Consider the following 21,706-nt stretch of genomic DNA (forward strand, 5'->3'; position numbering starts at 1 on the left):
CCCACATCCCCATCAGGTGTCTGTCCAGACCCAGTAACCCCACATCCCCATCAGGTGTCTGTCCGGACCCTGTAACCCCACATCCCCATCAGGTGTCTGTCCGGACCCTGTAACCCCACATCCCCATCAGGTGTCTGTCTGGACCCTGTAACCCCACATCCCCATCAGGTGTCTGTCTGGACCCTGTAACCTCACAGCCCCATCAGGTGGCTATCTGGACCCTGTAACCCCACATCCCCATCGGTGGCTGTCCGGACCCTGTAACCCCACATCCCCATCCCATGTCTGTCCGGACCCTGTAACCCCACATCCCCATCAGGTGTCTATCCGGACCCTGTAACCCCACAACCCCATCAGGTGTCTGTCCGGACCCTGTAACCCCACATCCCCATCTGGTGTCTGTCCGGACCCTGTAACCCCACATCCCCATCAGATGTCTGTCCGGACCCTGTAACCCCACATCCCCATCAGGTGTCTGTCCGGACCCTGTAACCCCACATCCCCATCAGGTGTCTGTCCGGACCCTGTAACCCCACATCCCCATCAGGTGTCTGTCCGGACCCTGTAACCCCACATCCCCATCAGGTGTCTCTCCTGACCCTGTAACCCCACATCCCCATCAGGTGTCTGTCCGGACCCTGTAACCCCACATCCCCATCAGGTGGCTGTCCAGACCCTGTAACCCCACATCCCCATCTGGTGTCTGTCCGGACCCTGTAACCCCACATCCCCATCAGGTGTCTGTCCAGACCCTGTAACCCCACATCCCCATCTGGTGTCTGTCCGGACCCTGTAACCCCACATCCCCATCAGGTGGCTGTCCAGACCCTGTAACCCCACATCCCCATCTGGTGTCTGTCCGGACCCTGTAACCCCACATCCCCATCAGGTGTCTGTCCAGACCCAGTAACCCCACATCCCCATCAGGTGTCTGTCCGGACCCTGTAACCCCACATCCCCATCAGGTGTCTGTCCGGACCCTGTAACCCCACATCTCCATCAGGTGTCTGTCTGGACCCTGTAACCCCACATCCCCATCAGGTGTCTGTCTGGACCCTGTAACCTCACAGCCCCATCAGGTGGCTATCTGGACCCTGTAACCCCACATCCACATCAGGTGCCTGTCCGGACCCTGTAACCCCACATCCACATCCGGTGGCTGTCCGGACCCTGTAACCCCACATCCCCATCCCGTGTCTGTCCGGACCCTGTAACCCCACATCCCCATCAGGTGTCTATCCGGACCCTGTAACCCCACAACCCCATCAGGTGTCTGTCCGGACCCTGTAACCCCACATCCCCATCAGGTGGCTGTCCAGACCCTGTAACCCCACATCCCCATCTGGTGTCTGTCCGGACCCTGTAACCCCACATCCCCATCAGGTGTCTGTCCAGACCCTGTAACCCCACATCCCCATCAGGTGTCTGTCTGGACCCTGTAACCCCACATCCCCATCAGGTGTCTGTCTGGACCCTGTAACCTCACAGCCACATCAGGTGTCTGTCCGGACCCTGTAACCCCACATCCCCATCAGGTGGCTGTCCGGACCCTGTAACCCCATATCCCCATCAGGTGGCTGTCCGGACCCTGTAACCCCACATCCCCATCAGGTGGCTGTCCGGTCCCTGTAACCCCACATCCCCATCAGGTGGCTGTCCGGACCCTGTAACCCCACATCCCCATCAGGTGGCTGTCTGGATCCTGTAACCCCACATCTCCATCAGGTGGCTGTCCGGACCCTGTAACCCCACAACCCCGTCAGGTGGCTGTCCAGACCCTGTAACCCCACAACCCCATCAGTTGGCTGTCCGGACCCTGTAACCCCACATCCCCATCAGGTGGCTGTCTGGACCCTGTAACCCCACATCCCCATCAGGTGGCTGTCCGGACCCTGTAACCCCATATCCCCATCAGGTGGCTGTCCGGACCCTGTAATCCCACATCCCCATCAGGTGGCTGTCCGGACCCTGTAACCCCATATCCCCATCAGGTGGCTGTCTGGACCCTGTAACCCCACATCACCATCTGGTGTCTGTCCGGACCCTGTAACCCCACATCACCATCAGGTGTCTGTCCGGACCCTGTAACCCCACATCCCCATCAGGTGTCTGTCCAGACCCTGTAACCCCACATCCCCATCAGGTGGCTGTCCAGACCCTGTAACCCCACATCCCCATCAGGTGACTGTCTGGACCCTGTAACCCCACATCCCCATCAGGTGGCTGTCCGGACCCTGTAACCCCACATCCCCATCAGGTGGCTGTCTGGACCCTGTAACCCCACATCCCCATCAGGTGTCTGTCCGGACCCTGTAACCCCACATCCCCATCAGGTGTCTGTCCGGACCCTGTAACCCCACATCCCCATCAGGTGGCTGTCCGGACCCTGTAACCCCACATCCCCATCAGGTGGCTGTCCGGACCCTGTAACCCCACATCCCCATCAGGTGGCTGTCTGGACCCTGTAACCCCACATCCCCATCAGGTGTCTGTCCGGACCCTGTAACCCCACATCCCCATCAGGTGTCTGTCCGGACCCTGTAACCCCACATCCCCATCAGGTGGCTGTCCGGACCCTGTAACCCCACATCCCCATCAGGTGGCTGTCCGGACCCTGTAACCCCACATCCCCATCAGGTGTCCGTCCGGACCCTGTAACCCCACATCCCCATCAGGTGGCTGTCCAGACCCTGTAACCCCACAGCCTCATCAGGTGGTTGTCCGGACCCTGTAACCCCACATCCCCATCAGGTGTCTGTCCGGACCCTGTAACCCCACATCCCCATCAGGTGTCTGTCTGGACCCTGTAACCCCACAGCTACATCAGGTGTCTGTCCGGACCCTGTAACCCCACATCCCCATCAGGTGTCTGTCCGGTCCCTGTAACCCCACATCCCCATCAGGTGTCTGTCCGGACCCTGTAACCCCACATCCCCATCAGGTGTCTGTCCGGACCCTGTAACCCCACATCCCCATCAGGTGTCTGTCCGGACCCTGTAACCCCTCATCCCCATCAGGTGTCTGTCTGGACCCTGTAACCCCACATCCCCATCAGGTGTCTGTCTGGACCCTGTAACCTCACAGCCCCATCAGGTGGCTATCTGGACCCTGTAACCCCACATCCACATCAGGTGCCTGTCCGGACCCTGTAACCCCACATCCCCATCCGGTGGCTGTCCGGACCCTGTAACCCCACATCCCCATCCCGTGTCTGTCCGGACCCTGTAACCCCACATCCCCATCAGGTGTCTATCCGGACCCTGTAACCCCACAACCCCATCAGGTGTCTGTCCGGACCCTGTAACCCCACATCCCCATCTGGTGTCTGTCCGGACCCTGTAACCCCACATCCCCATCAGATGTCAGTCCGGACCCTGTAACCCCACATCCCCATCAGGTGTCTGTCCAGACCCTGTAACCCACAACCCCATCTGGTGTCTGTCCGGACCCTGTAACCCCACATCCCCATCAGGTGTCTGTCCAGACCCTGTAACACCACATCCCCATCTGGTGTCTGTCCGGACCCTGTAACCCCACATCCCCATCAGGTGTCTGTCCGGACCCTGTAACCCCACATCCCCATCTGGTGTCTGTCCGGACCCTGTAACCCCACATCCCCATCAGGTGTCTGTCCAGACCCTGTAACCCCACATCCCCATCTGGTGTCTGTCTGGACCCTGTAACCCCACATCCCCATCAGGTGTCTGTCCGGACCCTGTAACCCCACATCCCCATCAGGTGGCTGTCCAGACCCTGTAACCCCACATCCCCATCTGGTGTCTGTCCGGACCCTGTAACCCCACATCCCCATCAGGTGTCTGTCCAGACCCTGTAACCCCACATCCCCATCTGGTGTCTGTCCGGACCCTGTAACCCCACATCCCCATCAGGTGGCTGTCCAGACCCTGTAACCCCACATCCCCATCTGGTGTCTGTCCGGACCCTGTAACCCCACATCCCCATCAGGTGTCTGTCCAGACCCAGTAACCCCACATCCCCATCAGGTGTCTGTCCGGACCCTGTAACCCCACATCCCCATCAGGTGTCTGTCCGGACCCTGTAACCCCACATCCCCATCAGGTGTCTGTCTGGACCCTGTAACCCCACATCCCCATCAGGTGTCTGTCTGGACCCTGTAACCTCACAGCCCCATCAGGTGGCTATCTGGACCCTGTAACCCCACATCCACATCAGGTGCCTGTCCGGACCCTGTAACCCCACATCCCCATCCGGTGGCTGTCCGGACCCTGTAACCCCACATCCCCATCCCGTGTCTGTCCGGACCCTGTAACCCCACATCCCCATCAGGTGTCTATCCGGACCCTGTAACCCCACAACCCCATCAGGTGTCTGTCCGGACCCTGTAACCCCACATCCCCATCTGGTGTCTGTCCGGACCCTGTAACCCCACATCCCCATCAGATGTCTGTCCGGACCCTGTAACCCCACATCCCCATCAGGTGTCTGTCCAGACCCTGTAACCCACAACCCCATCTGGTGTCTGTCCGGACCCTGTAACCCCACATCCCCATCAGGTGTCTGTCCAGACCCTGTAACACCACATCCCCATCTGGTGTCTGTCCGGACCCTGTAACCCCACATCCCCATCAGGTGTCTGTCCGGACCCTGTAACCCCACATCCCCATCAGGTGTCTGTCCGGACCCTGTAACCCCACATCCCCATCAGGTGTCTCTCCTGACCCTGTAACCCCACATCCCCATCAGGTGTCTGTCCGGACCCTGTAACCCCACATCCCCATCAGGTGGCTGTCCAGACCCTGTAACCCCACATCCCCATCTGGTGTCTGTCCGGACCCTGTAACCCCACATCCCCATCAGGTGTCTGTCCAGACCCTGTAACCCCACATCCCCATCTGGTGTCTGTCCGGACCCTGTAACCCCACATCCCCATCAGGTGGCTGTCCAGACCCTGTAACCCCACATCCCCATCTGGTGTCTGTCCGGACCCTGTAACCCCACATCCCCATCAGGTGTCTGTCCAGACCCAGTAACCCCACATCCCCATCAGGTGTCTGTCCGGACCCTGTAACCCCACATCCCCATCAGGTGTCTGTCCGGACCCTGTAACCCCACATCCCCATCTGGTGTCTGTCCGGACCCTGTAACCCCACATCCCCATCAGGTGTCTGTCCGGACCCTGTAACCCCACATCCCCATCAGGTGTCTGTCCGGACCCTGTAACCGCACATCCCCATCTGGTGTCTGTCCAGACCCTGTAACCCCACATCCCCATCAGGTGTCTGTCCGGACCCTGTAACCCCACATCCCCATCAGGTGTCTCTCCTGACCCTGTAACCCCTCATCCCCATCAGGTGTCTGTCCGGACCCTGTAACCCCACATCCCCATCAGGTGGCTGTCCAGACCCTGTAACCCCACATCCCCATCTGGTGTCTGTCCGGACCCTGTAACCCCACATCCCCATCAGGTGTCTGTCCAGACCCTGTAACCCCACATCCCCATCTGGTGTCTGTCCGGACCCTGTAACCCCACATCCCCATCAGGTGGCTGTCCAGACCCTGTAACCCCACATCCCCATCTGGTGTCTGTCCGGACCCTGTAACCCCACATCCCCATCAGGTGTCTGTCCAGACCCAGTAACCCCACATCCCCATCAGGTGTCTGTCCGGACCCTGTAACCCCACATCCCCATCAGGTGTCTGTCCGGACCCTGTAACCCCACATCCCCATCAGGTGTCTGTCTGGACCCTGTAACCCCACATCCCCATCAGGTGTCTGTCTGGACCCTGTAACCTCACAGCCCCATCAGGTGGCTATCTGGACCCTGTAACCCCACATCCACATCAGGTGCCTGTCCGGACCCTGTAACCCCACATCCCCATCCGGTGGCTGTCCGGACCCTGTAACCCCACATCCCCATCTGGTGTCTGTCCGGACCCTGTAACCCCACATCCCCATCAGGTGTCTGTCCAGACCCTGTAACCCCACATCCCCATCTGGTGTCTGTCCGGACCCTGTAACCCCACATCCCCATCAGGTGTCTCTCCTGACCCTGTAACCCCACATCCCCATCAGGTGTCTCTCCTGACCCTGTAACCCCACATCCCCATCAGGTGGCTGTCTGGACCCTGTAACCCCACATCCCCATCAGGTGTCTCTCCTGACCCTGTAACCCCACATCCCCATCAGGTGGCTGTCCGGACCCTGTAACCCCACATCCCCATCAGGTGGCTGTCCGGACCCTGTAACCCCACATCCCCATGAGGTGGCTGTCCGGACCCTGTAACCCCACATCCCCATCAGGTGTCTGTCCGGACCCTGTAACCCCACATCCCCATCAGGTGGCTGTCCGGACCCTGTAACCCCACATCCCCATCAGGTGTCTGTCCGGACCCTGTAACCCCACATCCCCATCTGGTGTCTGTCCGGACCCTGTAACCCCACATCCCCATCTGGTGTCTGTCCAGACCCTGTAACCCCACAACCCCATCAGGTGTCTGTCCGGACCCTGTAACCCCACGTCCCCATCTGGTGTCTGTCCAGACCCTGTAACCCCACAACCCCATCTGGTGTCTGTCCGGACCCTGTAACCCCACATCCCCATCAGGTGTCTGTCCAGACCCTGTAACACCACATCCCCATCTGGTGTCTGTCCGGACCCTGTAACCCCACATCCCCATCAGGTGTCTGTCCGGACCCTGTAACCCCACATCCCCATCTGGTGTCTGTCCGGACCCTGTAACCCCACATCCCCATCAGGTGTCTGTCCGGACCCTGTAACCCCACATCCCCATCAGGTGTCTGTCCGGACCCTGTAACCCCACATCCCCATCAGGTGTCTGTCCGGACCCTGTAACCCCACATCCCCATCAGGTGTCTGTCCGGACCCTGTAACCCCACATCCCCATCAGGTGGCTGTCCAGACCCTGTAACCCCACATCCCCATCTGGTGTCTGTCCGGACCCTGTAACCCCACATCCCCATCAGGTGTCTGTCCAGACCCTGTAACCCCACATCCCCATCTGGTGTCTGTCCGGACCCTGTAACCCCACATCCCCATCAGGTGGCTGTCCAGACCCTGTAACCCCACATCCCCATCAGGTGTCTGTCCGGACCCTGTAACCCCACATCCCCATCAGGTGTCTGTCCGGACCCTGTAACCCCACATCTCCATCAGGTGTCTCTCCTGACCCTGTAACCCCACATCCCCATCAGGTGTCTGTCCGGACCCTGTAACCCCACATCCCCATCAGGTGGCTGTCCAGACCCTGTAACCCCACATCCCCATCAGGTGGCTGTCCAGACCCTGTAACCCCACATCCCCATCTGGTGTCTGTCCGGACCCTGTAACCCCACATCCCCATCAGGTGTCTGTCCAGACCCAGTAACCCCACATCCCCATCTGGTGTCTGTCCGGACCCTGTAACCTCACAGCCCCATCAGGTGGCTATCTGGACCCTGTAACCCCACATCCACATCAGGTGCCTGTCCGGACCCTGTAACCCCACATCCCCATCCGGTGGCTGTCCGGACCCTGTAACCCCACATCCCCATCCCGTGTCTGTCCGGACCCTGTAACCCCACATCCCCATCAGGTGTCTCTCCTGACCCTGTAACCCCACATCCCCATCAGGTGTCTCTCCTGACCCTGTAACCCCACATCCCCATCAGGTGGCTGTCTGGACCCTGTAACCCCACATCCCCATCAGGTGTCTCTCCTGACCCTGTAACCCCACATCCCCATCAGGTGGCTGTCCGGACCCTGTAACCCCACATCCCCATCAGGTGGCTGTCCGGACCCTGTAACCCCACATCCCCATCAGGTGGCTGTCCGGACCCTGTAACCCCACATCCCCATCAGGTGTCTGTCCGGACCCTGTAACCCCACATCCCCATCAGGTGGCTGTCCGGACCCTGTAACCCCACATCCCCATCAGGTGGCTGTCCGGACCCTGTAACCCCACATCCCCATCAGGTGGCTGTCCGGACCCTGTAACCCCACATCCCCATCAGGTGGCTGTCCGGACCCTGTAACCCCACATCCCCATCAGGTGGCTGTCCGGACCCTGTAACCCCACATCCCCATCAGGTGTCTGTCCGGACCCTGTAACCTCACATCCCCATCAGGTGTCTGTCCGGACCCTGTAACCCCACATCCCCATCAGGTGTCTGTCCGGACCCTGTAACCCCACATCCCCATCAGGTGTCTGTCCGGACCCTGTAACCCCACATCTCCATCAGGTGTCTCTCCTGACCCTGTAACCCCACATCCCCATCAGGTGTCAGTCCGGACCCTGTAACCCCACATCCCCATCAGGTGGCTGTCCGGACCCTGTAACCCCACATCCCCATCAGGTGGCTGTCCGGACCCTGTAACCCCACATCCCCATCAGGTGGCTGTCCGGACCCTGTAACCCCACATCCCCATCAGGTGGCTGTCCGGACCCTGTAACCCCACATCCCCATCAGGTGTCTGTCCGGACCCTGTAACCTCACATCCCCATCAGGTGTCTGTCCGGACCCTGTAACCTCACATCCCCATCAGGTGGCTGTCCGGACCCTGTAACCCCACAACCCCATCAGTTGTCTGTCCGGACCCTGTAAGCCCACATCCCCATCAGGTGGCTGTCCGGACCCTGTAACCCCACATCCCCATCAGGTGTCTCTCCTGACCCTGTAACCCCACATCCCCATCAGGTGTCTCTCCTGACCCTGTAACCCCACATCCCCATCAGGTGGCTGTCTGGACCCTGTAACCCCACATCCCCATCAGGTGTCTCTCCTGACCCTGTAACCCCACATCCCCATCAGGTGGCTGTCCGGACCCTGTAACCCCACATCCCCATCAGGTGGCTGTCCGGACCCTGTAACCCCACATCCCCATCAGGTGGCTGTCCGGACCCTGTAACCCCACATCCCCATCAGGTGTCTGTCCGGACCCTGTAACCCCACATCCCCATCAGGTGGCTGTCCGGACCCTGTAACCCCACATCCCCATCAGGTGGCTGTCCGGACCCTGTAACCCCACATCCCCATCAGGTGGCTGTCCGGACCCTGTAACCCCACATCCCCATCAGGTGGCTGTCCGGACCCTGTAACCCCACATCCCCATCAGGTGGCTGTCCGGACCCTGTAACCCCACATCCCCATCAGGTGTCTGTCCGGACCCTGTAACCTCACATCCCCATCAGGTGTCTGTCCGGACCCTGTAACCCCACATCCCCATCAGGTGGCTGTCCGGACCCTGTAACCCCACATCCCCATCAGGTGGCTGTCCGGACCCTGTAACCCCACAACCCCATCAGGTGTCTGTCCGGACCCTGTAACCCCACATCCCCATCAGGTGTCTGTCCGGACCCTGTAACCTCACATCCCCATCAGGTGGCTGTCCGGACCCTGTAACCCCACAACCCCATCAGTTGGCTGTCCGGACCCTGTAACCCCACATCCCCATCAGGTGGCTGTCCGTACCCTGTAACCCCACATCCCCATCAGGTGGCTGTCCGGACCCTGTAACTCCACATCCCCATCAGGTGTCTGTCCGGACCCTGTAACCCCACATCCCCATCCGGTGGCTGTCTGGACCCTGTAACCCCACATCCCCATCAGGTGGCTGTCCGGACCCTGTAACCCCACATCCCCATCAGGTGTCTGTCCGGACCCTGTAACCCCACATCCCCATCAGGTGTCTGTCCGGACCCTGTAACCCCGCATCCCCATCAGGTGGCTGTCCGGACCCTGTAACCCCTCATCCCCATCAGGTGTCTGTCCGGACCCTGTAACCCCACATCCCCATTAGGTGTCTGTCTGGACCCTGTAACCCCACATCCCCATCAGGTGGCTGTCCAGACCCTGTAACCCCACATCCCCATCAGGTGTCTGTCCGGACCCTGTAACCCCACATCCCCATCAGGTGTCTGTCCGGACCCTGTAACCCCACATCCCCATCAGGTAGCTCTCCGGACCCTGTAACCCCTCATCCCCATCAGGTGTCTGTCCGGACCCTGTAACCCCACATCCCCATCAGGTGGCTGTCTGGACCCTGTAACCCCACATCCCCATCAGGTGTCTGTCCGGACCGTGTAACCCCACATCCCCATCAGGTGGCTGTCTGGACCCTGTAACCCCACATCCCCATCATGTGTCTGTCCGGACCCTGTAACCCCACATCCCCATCAGGTGTCTGTCCGGACCCTGTAACCCCACATCCCCATCAGGTGGCTGTCCGGACCCTGTAACCCCACATCCCCATCAGGTGTCTGTCCGGACCCTGTAACCCCACATCCCCATCAGGTGTCTGTCCGGACCCTGTAACCCCACATCCCCATCAGGTAGCTCTCCGGACCCTGTAACCCCACATCCCCATCAGGTGTCTGTCCGGACCCTGTAACCCCACATCCCCATCAGGTGGCTGTCCGGACCCTGTAACCCCACATCCCCATCAGGTGTCTGTCCGGACCCTGTAACCCCACATCCCCATCAGGTGTCTGTCCGGACCCTGTAACCCCACATCCCCATCGGGTAGCTCTCCGGACCCTGTAACCCCACATCCCCATCAGGTGTCTGTCCGGACCCTGTAACCCCACATCCCCATCAGGTGGCTGTCCGGACCCTGTAACCCCACATCCCCATCAGGTGTCTGTCCGGACCCTGTAACCCCACATCCCCATCAGGTGTCTGTCCGGACCCTGTAACCCCACATCCCCATCAGGTAGCTCTCCGGACCCTGTAACCCCACATCCCCATCAGGTGTCTGTCCGGACCCTGTAACCCCACATCCCCATCAGGTGGCTGTCCGGACCCTGTAACCCCACATCCCCCATCAGGTGGCTGTCTGGACCCTGTAACCCCACATCCCCATCAGGTGTCTGTCCGGACCCTGTAACCCCACATCCCCATCTGGTGGCTGTCCAGTCACTATTACCCCTGCATCCCTATTAGAGGGCAGGCCAGTCCCTATAACCCTCTATCCCCATCAGTTGGCTGTCCAGTCACTATTACCCTCCATTCCTTCACTAGGAAATTCTCAAAGCTCTCTGCTCATTTCACCCTATTTCCACCCTAAACCTCACCTGTGCAGATTCAGCATGACATGACATGATATCTAATTATCTGACAAACCTCTATAGATGGAGTGTGTATATTATCCTGTTTGCATCATGATCTGGTATGCAAACACCAATGGCCAGGATTGGAAAGAGTACTGAGAGTGGTGGATCCAATCTAGTCTATCACAGGCAAAGCCCTCCCTAGCTTTGAGTACACTTACATGGATTGCTGCCTCGAGAAAACAGCATTCATCATCCAGAACTCCCACCATGCCATGCTCTTTTCACACTGCTACCATGGACAGGAGGTACTGCAGCGTTAGGTCCCTCACCACCAGGTTCAGGAATAGCTTTAACCATCAGGCTCCTGAACCAGAGTGGATAACTTCATTCACCTCAACTCTGAACTGGTTCCACAACCTAAAGACTCATGTTCAAGAACTCTTTACCACTCATGTTCTCAGTATTATTTGTAGCTGTACAGTTTGACTTCTTTTGTACATTGGTTGTTTGTCATTCCTTATTCATAAAATTCTATTGTATTTCTTTTTTCCCTGTCACTAATTGCAAGAAAATGTATCTCAAGATAATATATGGTGAACTTTGAGAAGATCTCATTATTGATCTGAGACAAGTTGAGTCAGGAAATATGGAGACATCCTCCGCGCGCGCGCGCGTGTGTGTGTGAGAGAGAGAGGGTGTGTGTATATATATGTGCACATGCGTGCATGTGTTTGTGAGTGTGAGTGTGTATTTGTGCATGTATGTGTGACAGAGAGTGTATTAGTGTGAGTGTTGTGTACTGTTCAGTGAGGTTTTCCAATATACAGCAAACAACTACAAAAATTCAGAGTGGATCAAATGATAGGCTCATTTATTATTTACTTACAAGGTAAGTTTACGTCCCTACATTAAGTTGGTAGCTCAAAACAAACCACTTTTACAGGGACCATTAATTAGTTTGTTCCATTCCATAACATTTCTTTCTTACCTGGAAACGGCTCTGGTTCCTGGCATCTATTCTCCAATCAGTCTACTGGCCTTTAGAGGCTTCTTCCCCCATGACAGCTCTGTCCGGTTTTACTCTGTTGTCAAAACGTTCCTGCCATAAACATACATCTTGATATAAAACACATACAGACTTCTCGTAAACCTCTATCCAAACTAGCAAAGCACTCTGAAATCACTCAGGTTCAAATTTGTCACATTGCATTTTACAGAAGTTATAAATTGGTAAAGACTTCAGGGTTACAGATATAATGTATTTCCACATTTCCCCTCTTTTGCCATTTCACGATAACACAATTATCTTCAATACACAACTGTTAGGTATGAGTACTCAAAGTGTAATCAAAGTGATATAAAACTTTACTATAATGATAGTCTCAGAACTTCAGTTAAGTATTTTTCTAGTCTGCATTGCCAAATACGCATTTTTAATATCCTCTCCTTCTTAGTCCTACTATACTATAAATAACTCTATTATTATTGTACCAATGATTATACCATAAAGTAGAGTAGTCCCCCACCATCCCCTTCCTACAGAGTTATAATTGTGAAATTGATCTCCCACTCTTTGGTGGCCTCTTGGATTTGAAACAGAAAGTAAGTTATGTCTTCAGATTCATCTGGTATATAAATATAACATTCTTGTTCAATCAGGGCACACTTGCCTCCTTTGTTGGAGAAAACACAGCCTTCGGTTTGCAATGCTACTGTACAGACCACTGCCGATTCTGCCGACAATTTAGATATTGCTAATTTGATCGAGAGTATGCGCAGTTTCACTTGTTAACTTTTTCCAATGCCATATGGACGTATATACCATCCTCCAAACCACTTGTTTCCAAATTAATATCCTCATCTTCCCCCAGTGACATTCTTGCACCAAAAATGGGAGCAAGGGAGTCTGTGTTTCTGAGTCCTATCATGTACCAAACTTTTCCAGGGTAGAAGGCTTGGACCAAATCAAGTAACATTTCATCTCTGTTTCACTAAAGGGTACGGGTAAAAGGGACACCAAACCCAGCAGCTTGAGATATTGGTCGTGTTTGTATGTTCGTAAGTCATTCGTAAGAAAGCGCTCAAGGCAGTTACATCTGTCAAAGAAAGGACACGTGCTAATCCAATCGCTCTCATTAGGACTCTGTGTTTTTTACATCATTATGCATTTTCTTACAGTCAGAGGCATGAACTGGCGACGGCTTTTCTCTTAACTTGATGTTGTATTTGTAACCAGCAGCACCTGAAATGGTCCTTCAAATCACAGTTCCAAATAATAAGTTTTTTCAAACATTTGCATCATCACGGAATATCTGGGCTCAGTGTTGTGGGACATCGTCTGCTGCTGGTTGCTGGGCTTCCTTTACTTGTAGATGATATTTGATAATGTTTTTTTTGAGTAATGCAATGGCTCAGAATCCAGGTTATTTACATCCATCTGCTTAACTCCCTGTGCCATATCCGATGATATGCAAGGGCTATTCCACAGTGATTTAGTGTAGGGACAAGCCAATGGTTCTATTAGCAGCGGCTTGAAAAGTCATCAGAACTAAAAACAGAACCTGTTTCCATTTCAGTCCCGTTTTCTCACACATTTTGCTAAATTTGTTTTAATTATTCATTTCATCCTTTTCACTAGGCCCGCTGATTGAGGATAGTAGCTACAATGGAAATGTTGATCCACCTGTAAGGACTTGCATATTAATTTAATGACTTTACCAGTGAAATAGGTACCATTGTCCCTAGATTGTGTCCAGGTGATCCCAAATCGCAAGATTATTCCCTTTAACAAACATTTTGCCACTGTAACAGTTCATTCAACAAGGAAATGCTTCAACCCATCGTTTGAAGAGATCTATAATGACTAATACATAGTTAGACCCTTCCCATAGAGACAAATCAGTAAAATCCATCTGTAAGTGTACAAAGGGGCCAACTGACGCCAGGGTATGAACCCTTGTTTTCCCCGTTTCTATAAAGCTCAAATCATGCACTGTCTACAGATTTCTTCTGCAGCGAAGTATTTCTTCAATCCGAGTCTTAATCAATTGCAAGGATATGGTTTGTCCAAGACAATTAACTTCTGGTCATATAAACTGCATTTCTACTTTGATACTTCATGGTCTTTCTTAGTTCACGTAAAAGGTGACGGAGTCCTGCTCACCAGCTCCCTTGCTTGGGGAAGTCAACAGCAGGTCAACCATGGACTGTATTAGAGTTGAGTCCCCAGGACTCAACTCTTACCTTCCTCCATTTGCAATTTACATGCCAAAACACTGATTGCATCAAACTCAAAATCAACATGTCAAAAGTATTGAGTAACAGCTTTTATTATCTTATAAAAGAAAGCAGTCTTGTTAGTGAAGCAGCTTTTAGGATTGTTCCCAAATATTCCAAACTTTGCAAAATTGTTAACTTCAAATTCCCAATTTAACTGTCTACCAATGAACAATTTCCCCAAATCCCATTTCCTTCAAAAATGTGGACATAGAATACAGATGGAATACAGATGCACAACTTTCCATCTTCCTAAGCTAGATTTCACATGGCCAGTGTGTAATCAGTTTCCCTAAATCAATCACATGGAAAACAAATAAACACAACCCAAAAACCACAGGCAAGACAGAACAGAAATCTATGCGTTACATTTCTTCCTTCAGAACCTTCACAAATAACTGCAAAACTTAAATAAACAGTGAATTCTCAGGTTTTGCACATTTTACAAAGAACCATGGAGGGGGAAAACTGCTGCATAGGGGTCCTGACATATTAACACGTTTTTAAATCACAAAAGCAAATTCAGTCCAGAATAAATTATTTCACTCTGGTCTAAAGCACAAGATTAATTTGAACTTCCCAATATCAATTGCTTTGCTTTTTACCCCTCTCCCTCTCCCTCTCTGTCTCTCTCTTTCTCTCTCTCTCTCATGCTCCAACCAATCACACTTTAAACCATTTCAGAAAATTTCTAAGGGTTAAACAATTAACAGGAGTTTCAGTTGTAATTTCAGTTACAATCAGACAAAACTGAGGAAATAAGTTATTTTAATACTTTAAAATAAAGAAATGTTGGAAGTTTTTCATCATGCATAATTAAACATTACTAGAGAGCAGATTGTGCATTGCTCTCTTGAAACAGCTCTCTAAAATCTTCCCCAGGAATGTATATCCTCAGCAATATTCTCCATCTGCCGTGGCCCGACCAGAGTATTGTATGTTGTATTTTGGTTTTGAGTTTCTGTCCCAGCTCCACCCTCTCCGATAGTAAATATGGGAGGGGGGGGGGGCGCAATCACTCCAATTCATATTCCTGCTCTCCTCTTCCAGATCCAAAAGCACATATTACTCCTCTCTGTGCAGCAAGTTGGCTCTGCAGCTTTTGCATCTGTTTTAAAGGGTTTGTACGATCTCCAGTGTTGTGTTACTTTTCATTTACCGATTTCTTGTATCATATTCATAGTCATCTTTAAGTCACTGCACTTGTTTCTTCAGCTCCTCCATTTTGCCCTCAGCTACTGGACTGGTTCCTCCTGTTTATTCTTTTCAATAACCAGTTTTTCACACTGGAACTGAAACCGATACATCCAGTAAGTCAAATCCAAATTCCACTGCGTCTACAAATCAGTAAGTTTTTCTTTCTGGATCAGCAAAAGTTTCACCCTGCCCCACCTTTTACTTTATCTTTTTATTGTTTCATTTACATTTACCAATATTCCACCAACTTAACAATTTTCACATCAGTGCTCTGTAGAGTTTAATACATTTCAGTATTTAGTTCTGACACCTTTTCATTATTGGATAGATTACCAAATTTCCTTTCTCAGTAAAATTTCAGGTATCGCCGACACTAGGCCAACCTGTGTAAGTGTTTCCTACACGAAACCATCCAATTTGTTTGCTCACCTTTTTCCACATAACCCAGATGCCGGGTTGACATGAATTATTCACTATTTTTATTCCTCAAAGTTTCTGTTGTCATGCCAAATGCATCGGAATCATAGTGAGAGAAGCTGATCCACACAAGACCATAGCATTGATCACAGTGTGTAGGGCAAAAGGAAGACAGAGCTGAAGACTGGCTGCTGAGAGGGAAAATCTGCAGAAGTGAAAGTAACTCTCTTTCTTTTTGTGATTGCTAATTCCAAGGAGTTTTGTCCTAGACAGTCCCATCCTTGGGATTCTCAGAGTTGCTGCCACACCTGGACAGGCGAGTCTTGGAGGAACTGCCAAATTCTGTCATCTACCAATCAGCTAAGTCTTCTAATTTACAGTAACAAACTTCAACAAATTCAGAGTGGATCAAACTATATGCGCATTTATTGCTTGCAAGGAACGTCTATCTCCATATGTTAAGTTGGTAGGAAGCTTTAATCTTATAGCTCAAATCGAACCACTCTTATACTTTAACAGAGACCAGTAATTAGTTTGTTCCATCCCGTAACAATCCTTCCTTATCTGCATCTGTCTCTAGTTTCTGGTATTTATTCTCCATTTGTCTTTAGAGGTTTCTTCCCCCATGACAGCTCTGTCCTGTTTTTCTCTGCTGCCAAAATATTTCTGCCGTAAACATACACTTTGATATAAAACACATATTCCTTGTAAGCCTCTATCCAAACCTGGGATCACTTAGGTTAAATTCTGTCACATTACAATTTACAATTTTAAAAGTTATAATTCGTGTATGTGTGTGTGTGTGTGTGTGTGTGTGAGAGAGAGTGAGAGAGAGAGAATGTATTTGTATGTGTATGTGTGTGAGAGAGAAAGTGTGCGTGTGTGTGTATCTGAAAGAGAGCGAGAGAGGAGAGTTGGTATGAGTGTGTGTGCGAGTGAAAGAATGAGTGTGAAATGCTTTGTATGTGAGTGTAAGTTTGTATGTATTAGTGTGTGTAAAGGAACTGTTTACAAATTGGTCGAACTATGAACAGATTGGAGACAGGAAACTGCAGGTATTGGAATTGAGAGCAATGTACATTCAGTGTCAGTGTTTGAAATACTCTAAGAGTGACATATTTGTACATATTAAGGGAAGTCATGGATATTGGATTCATGCAGGAAAATAACACAGAAATGAAAGAATACCCATAGGCTTACTGAATTTTATGACAGGATTGAGGGGCTGAATGGCATAACCCTGTGCATCCAGTGGCTACATTATGGACACCTTCTCAATACAAACTGTCCCCTCTGAAAATGCTGAGGAACGTGGAATGTTACAGTGCAGGAGCAGACTATTCCACCTAACAAGTCTAGAGAATTATCCCATCAAAACCATTCCCCAAATGTAAACAGATAACCATATAACCATATAACAATTACAGCACAGAAACAGGCCATCTCAGCCCTTCTAGTCTGTGCCGAACACTTACTCTCACCTAATCCCACTGACCTGCACTCAGCCCATAACCCTCTATTCCTTTCCTGTCCATATACCTATCCAATTTTGCTTTAAATGGCATAGAATATAACAACATGACATATCGTTCTGAATAGAACGATAGAACCATAGAACATTACAGCACAGAAACGGGTCTTTTGGCCCTTCTTGGCTGTGCCGAACCATTTTTCTGCCTAGTCCCACTGACCTGCACCTGGCTCATATCCCTCCATACACCTCTCATCCATGTACCTGTCCAAGTTTTTCTTAAATGTTAAAAGTGAGCCAGTATTTACAACTTCATCTGGCAGCTCATTCCACACTCCCACCACTCTCTGCGTGAAGAAGCCCACCCCCCCCTAATGTTTCCTTTAAACTTTTGTTTTTTTCTCCCCCCTAGCCTCAGTGGAAAAAGCCTGATTGCATTCATTCTATCTATACCCATCATAATTTTATACACCTCTATCAAGTCTCCCCTCATTCTTCTACGCTCCAGGGAATAAAGTCCTAGCCTATTCAACCTTTCTCTGTAACTCAGTTTCTCAAGTCCCGGCAACATCCTTGTAAACATTCTCTGCACCCTTTCAACCTTATTAATATCCTTCCTGTAATTTGGTGACCAAAACTGTACACAATACTTGAAATTCGGCCTCACCAATGCCTTATACAACCTCGCCATTACATTCCAACTCTTATACTCAATACTTTGATTTATAAAGGCCAGTGTACCAAAAGCTCTCTTTACAACCTTATCTACCTGTGACGCTACTTTTAGGGAATTTTGTATCTGTATTCCTATATCCCTCTGTTCTACTGCACTCCTCAGTGTCCTACCGTTTACCTGGTATGTTCTACCTTGGTTTGTCCTTCCGAAGTGCAATACCTCACAGTTGTTTGTATTAAACTCCATCTGCCATTTTTCAGCCCATTTTTCCAGCTGGTCCAGATCCCTCTGCAAGCTTTGAAAACCTTCCTCACTGTCCACTACACCTCCAGTCTTTGTATCATCAGCAAATTTGCTGATCCAATTTACCACATTATCATCCAGATCATTGATATAGATGACAAATTACAATGGACCTAGTACTGATCCCTGTGGCACACCACTAGTCACAGGCCTCCACTCAGAGAAGCAATCCTCCACTACCACTCTCTGACTTCTCCCATTGAGCCATTGTCTAATCCAATGTACTATCTCACCATGTATACCTAGTGACTGAATCTTCCTAACTAACCTCCCATGCGGGACCTTATCAAAGGCCTTACTGAAGTCCATGTAGACAACATTGCTGCCTTCCCTTCATCCACTTTCCTGGTAACCTCCTCGAAAAACTCTAATAGATTTGTTAAACATGACCTACCACACACAAAGCCATGTTGACTCTCCCTAATAAGTCCCTGTCCTCCAAATACTTGTAGATTCTATCTCTTAGTACTCCTTCCAATAACTTACCTACTTACCGGCCTATAATTTCCCAGATTACTTTTTGAACCTTACTTTTTGAATATTTCCAGGATATTCCATTTTTACCTCAGATTTTCAGCATCTGTAGTTACGTGATTTTCAGTATTGAGTCTATAGTCGTCTACATGAGTACATGTACAGACAGGTGAAATTTAAAAAAACTTTCTTGCAGCAGTGTCATAGGCACAAAGCATCAGATAAACAGCACTCACAATAAAAACAGAGAGCCAGTTTGCAAGTCTGACAGGAGCAAAGGATACTAGGAACAGTGAGGGTGGAGCATTGCGGGAGGGGTAGGGGACGGGTGGAGAGAAGGAGTGCTGGGCAGGAGTGGTGCGGGTGCAAACATACTCAGCCTTAAGACACCAGAAAAGGTAATTTGATGACAAACAATTGGCTTATTGATCAGTACAAAATGTCTCTCTGGTGCTCCCCTCTCCCTTCTCCTTTTCCCAACCATGAATTCGTCTCTCACTGTCCCCTTCCCACTCTCAGTCCACGATAGAGACCCATATCACAATCAGTTTTATCGTAACTCATATATCTTGTGAAGTTTTTGTGGTGGTGCAATGCATAAAGTGACTACAGTACTGTTCAGAGTCCACTACTCTCTGCAATTCGAATTACCATATCAGACCAAGACACAACCAGTTAGGACCCTGCTCTAGAGGTTTGTCTTAGTGTCGGTGATACTGAGCACCCTTACACTCTGACTTTTCTTCTTTCCACATATCTCTGCAACTTTCTCTCCCTGATGACACAGAATTCTTTTCGAAGGGCCTGATTGAAGGGCCTGTTCCTATGGGCAACGAGTTACCCATCATTGGCCCTTATTGCCATAATCATCTCCATCTCCTCATCTCCGTCTTGTACCACTGGTTACTGAGTCCTCCACTAACGGGAACTACTACAAAACTAGTAACTGTCACACAGAGGGTCAGAACTGATCTTTGCACAGGTTACAATCAGACTTTGTTAACCACTAGTCATGAGTATCCTTGCTTGATGAATTGAAGTTGATTGAGACCTCTCTTAGCTAATTTTATAAATAGTGAATATTTACTTTGGACTAATTTCTGCTGGTTTTAGATTGATGATCCGACTGACGGACCTGAAATGAGAAGAAGTGAGAAACACTTCAGTCAAAAACAAGCGGTGAATTCAGATTACGCTAAGTCAAGTTATCACCGAGGTCATCTGTACCCGTTTGACTTCAATGAATGTAGTCAGAAAGCCAGCTGTACCCTCACTAATGCAATCCCTATGATTGGTAATGATAATCAGCTATGGTTTCATAACGCGGAGTATTACATTAAAAAATTGGCGGACAAATGCAACAACAATAGCAGAGAGATGTACGTGGTTACGGGCTCTGCTAATTACACAGGGGGGAAAATGAAGAATAGGGTTGTGGTGCCTGGGCTGATCTGGTCAGCTGCTTGCTGTACCTCATCAGGAATGCCGGGTATGCTTAGTTCAACCCCAGTAACCCCAGTGAATACCAAGGTGGACTTCTCCGTTGCATACATGAAAGAGTTGCTGTCCGGTAAGAAAGGAACAAGGATATCAGTACGGCAACTGCAACGTACACTGAACGTGAGGATCTTTAACCAGTGCAGGGGAACAAATCAAACTGATGAAGCGGAGAACGACCGAGTGGTGATCGCTTTGCTAGAAGAATTACGGAACGCTGGTTCAAAAAGGAAGAGACCGAGTCAGCAAATAAATCAGCAGCGTGTTTTCCCACGCAAGTCAAACAGCAAGTAACAGTTGCTTGTCCCTTCACCCTCTCTCCTTTTGCATTCCCCCTTACCCCCTTCTCTTCACCTGCCTCATGTGTCCCTTCTTCCCTTTTTCCCATGATCCACCCTTCTCTCCTAACATATTCCTTTTTCAGTCCTTGGAGTAGAAATAGGCCATTCAGACCATTGAACCTTCTCTGCTATTCCATCATAAGAACATAAGAAATAGGATCAGGAGTAGGCTATCCAGCCCATCGAGCCTGCCCCGCCATTCAATAAGATCATGGCTAATCTGTCCATAAACTCAGCTCCATCTACCTGCCTTTCCCCATAACCCTAATTCCCTTACTATGTAAAAATTTATCTAACTATATCTTAAATATATTTAGTGAAGAAGCCTCAACTGCTTCCCTGGGCAGAGAATTCCACAGATTCGTCACTCTCTGGGAAAAACAGTTTCTCCTCATCTCCATCCTAAATCTTCTCCTCTGAATCTTGAGGCAATGCCCCCTAGTTCTAGTCTCACCTACCAATGAAACTAACTTTTCTACTTCTATCTTATCTATCCCTTTCAAAATTTTGTATGTTTCTATAAGATCCCCTCTCGTTCTTCTGAAGTCCAGAGTATAGTCCCAGGTGACTCAATTTCTCCTCACAGGTTAACCCCTTCATCCCTGGAATCAACCTGGTGAACTTCCTCTGCACTGTCTCCAAAGCCAGTATATCCTTCCTCAAGTATGGAGACTAGAACTGCACACAGTACTCCAGGTGCGGCCTCACCTGTACCCTGTATAGTTGCAGCATGACCTCCCTGCTCTTGATTTCAATCCCTCTAGCAATAAAGGCCAACATTCCGTTTGATGCATTAACCCTTCAACCCCATTCTTTTTCTACTGACAGAACCAATCGACAGATGATGCAATAGCCTCAGTTCTACACACTGTTTTTACACATATGGAGAAACACAGGAACATAGAAAACCTACAGTACAATACAGGCCCTTCGGCCCACAACGCTGTGCCGAATATGTTCTTACTTAGAAATTACCTACGTATGCTTATATGAGAATGCTGTCCTTGGACTAAAGTTCAGCAT

At 50.6% G+C, this 21,706-nt stretch overlaps 1 protein-coding gene across 1 annotated transcript; it reads left to right on the forward strand.

The window, feature by feature from the left end:
• Positions 1-19,985: 19,985 nt before the first annotated feature.
• On the forward strand, positions 19,986-21,072 carry LOC132385636 (endonuclease domain-containing 1 protein-like). The gene has a single exon (XM_059957821.1). The coding sequence runs from the start codon at positions 19,986-19,988 to the stop codon at positions 20,634-20,636; it is 651 nt and encodes a 216-aa protein (XP_059813804.1). The 3' UTR covers positions 20,637-21,072.
• Positions 21,073-21,706: the final 634 nt, after the last annotated feature.

The sequence above is a fragment of the Hypanus sabinus genome (assembly GCF_030144855.1).
Source record: "Hypanus sabinus isolate sHypSab1 chromosome X1 unlocalized genomic scaffold, sHypSab1.hap1 SUPER_X1_unloc_2, whole genome shotgun sequence".
Lineage (NCBI taxonomy): Eukaryota > Metazoa > Chordata > Chondrichthyes > Myliobatiformes > Dasyatidae > Hypanus > Hypanus sabinus.